Source organism: Belonocnema kinseyi, chromosome 5 (genome assembly GCF_010883055.1).
Source record: "Belonocnema kinseyi isolate 2016_QV_RU_SX_M_011 chromosome 5, B_treatae_v1, whole genome shotgun sequence".
In the NCBI taxonomy this organism is placed as follows: domain Eukaryota; kingdom Metazoa; phylum Arthropoda; class Insecta; order Hymenoptera; family Cynipidae; genus Belonocnema; species Belonocnema kinseyi.
The window spans coordinates 136,315,278-136,317,786 of NC_046661.1; the positions used below are offsets into that span (position 1 = coordinate 136,315,278).

Below are 2,509 nucleotides of genomic sequence, written 5' to 3' on the forward strand. Positions count from 1 at the left end.
ATATTTGATGGCCATTTTTTTCACTATACACATTCCAAAATCTGTTGAATCTTGACAAAATTAATTGTTTTATGCACAATAATCAAAAATAAAGTTGACCTGCTCCGGCATTTTCAAAAAAAAGTCCCTTAAGGGGGTGAGCTACCCCTAACATTTATACTGTTATATTTCGTTATTCCATTACTATATCATGGTGTAAAACTCTTGGATACTATTAAAATTGTTAAGTAAAGTTGATGTAGTTTGAAATTTTCTGAAATCAGCCCTTACAAATGAATTCATCTCTAAAATTCAATCACAAGTATTATTTTTTCATTACTTAAAAATACCCTTGGACTATTCAGTGGCGTAAAACGTGTAATAATTTTAGTTCAAATCCTTGGTATTGAATTAGAATTCTTTACCCCACTAATGTATCAACCCCTATTTTTAATAAAAAATTGACACCCTTTTCAATATGAAAATACTAGTTTTTTGAGTTTGATGAAAAAATCTTGGCAGTATGCACAATATCCAAATACGAAATCGACTGTTCTCACCTTAATAAAAAACCTATAATATGGGGTGAACCAGCCCCACAGGAGATATTGTCGTATCTCTATGATTTTATTCTTTTTCTATGGGACTTTCAAAGGTAATAAAAATTAATGATTCAAAGTACAAAAAAATGTTCAAAAATTTAATATTTCAATAGCTTTGAGTTTTAATGTTACTTTTTATAATCCTGGCAATAATGATAATCATTAAAAAAATGTTTCAAGCGTAATGATTTCTTACACCAAGAGCATCTTACAATTGCTGGGTTAGAGCAACCAGGAACTTCACAACGCTCATTACAATCATTACTAAAACTAAAATCTACGGGGTTATAAAATTCATTTGGCTTTGATTCAACGTATCCACTTTTATACCATGAATATTTGAAAAGGTTATTGTATCGAGGAGATGACAATTGATTATGTACCAAGGATTGGAGTTTTATAATGTTATTTCTTTTATGAAGATCTATAGCCTCATTCATTAATGTTACACTATCCTCGAAGCGACGGACGTAATTTTTCCACACTCGGAAGCCGAAAGCATCTAGTGGCTGAATTTTGCCTGTTGTTCCTTTTGGAATTATTTTTACATCAACAATTTTTTTTGGAGGTGCTGCTTCCTTAACAGTATCAGGGCAATGCCTACTCCACGAATCAATTAATAAGACACTTGAATGCCCAACATTGGGAAAATACACATCCTTCAGCCATGTTTTGAAATGTTCTGTAACCATTGAAAAAACTCATTTTTATTCACGCGACATAAGTTAAAAACTGTAATCATCAATAATAAATATCATACCTGAAGTCAGTTTGCCAGAAGCGGAATGCATCACGTAAATATTTGATGGCTTGAATAATTTGGATTCTACTACCGGTCCAAAGGTTCCTTTACTTTCTATTAAAACAATGAATAATGGGGAAAGCAGTCTCCCATCACCTGAAATGAGTGGTTGAATTGTGTAGCTGTGAGTCGTCGAACTTACAGATTCTACAAGACAGTCAATTTGCTTTTTGCCTTCAATAGCTAGTGTTCTTCTCGAGTGCATTTCAATTTGAAATCCACTCTGATTTGAATTGTAAATCGATTCCAAATCTTTGCTTTTAATTATTTTTTTCACATCTGAAACAAAATCATCAGCTGCTTTTTGTAAATATTCTCTCCCTTCAACAGTCTTTTTTGTTGCGAATTTATTTATCTTTCTGCTGACTATTCTGTGAGCCTTTTTAAAATTTTGTAGCCAATGATGTGACGCTTTTAACCTTATATCTTCATGTCCAACGATTTTCTGAGCTTGTAATGCCCATTTTTGTAAATCTCTATCGTGAATTATATAACCGGCATCGGAAGCCGACTGAAAATTATCTAATACAAATTTATTGATTCTTCCAATTTTTTCTTTATAAGTGCCTCCTTTATTCAAAGTATGCGCCCATCGTCTCAACTGTGTAATTGATTGGACTTTTCGAAATCTATGCTGCACAGTTTGCAGAGCGAGATTTTTCGTAACTCCGCTTCTCCAATAGTCCACAGATTTTCGTTTTAATCCCAAGATAGATCTTCTGTATCCGCTGTACATACGAGTCTGTGTTCATCAACATCCACTGACCAGATTCTGTCAATATCTTCAACAATATGCATTTCAGTATCCTTAAATGGCTCTTGAAAAGCTAATGTAGATTCCACAATGAATTCTGGATCCTCAAAGTTATTTATACAATCAAGTAATAGTTTTTCTATATTATCCTTCAAAGCAATTTCATCTTTAGTAATGGGACTTTTTTGTATATTCATAGCTCGAAAAGATAATAATAATAATTGTATAACATTTATAGGATTGATAGTCATTTTCCCAATACCTAGAAATAATAATTATTATTTGTTTTTTACACGGTGAAACCCGAAGCGCATTAATTTGAATATTTTTTTACAAAGTCAGGCAATAATTTTTAATATCATTTAAATCAAC

General features: G+C 32.0%; 1 protein-coding gene across 1 annotated transcript; it reads right to left on the minus strand.

Moving 5' to 3' along the window:
• Positions 1-979: 979 nt before the first annotated feature.
• Positions 980-1,372, minus strand: LOC117172314 (the record flags this gene model as incomplete). Its single annotated transcript, XM_033360093.1, has 2 exons — positions 1,342-1,372; positions 980-1,263 (listed from the first exon to the last, which is right to left on the minus strand). Coding segments are annotated over exons 1-2 (315 nt in total), but the record flags the coding sequence as incomplete, so codon positions are not given.
• Between the last annotated feature and the right edge of the window lie 1,137 nt (positions 1,373-2,509).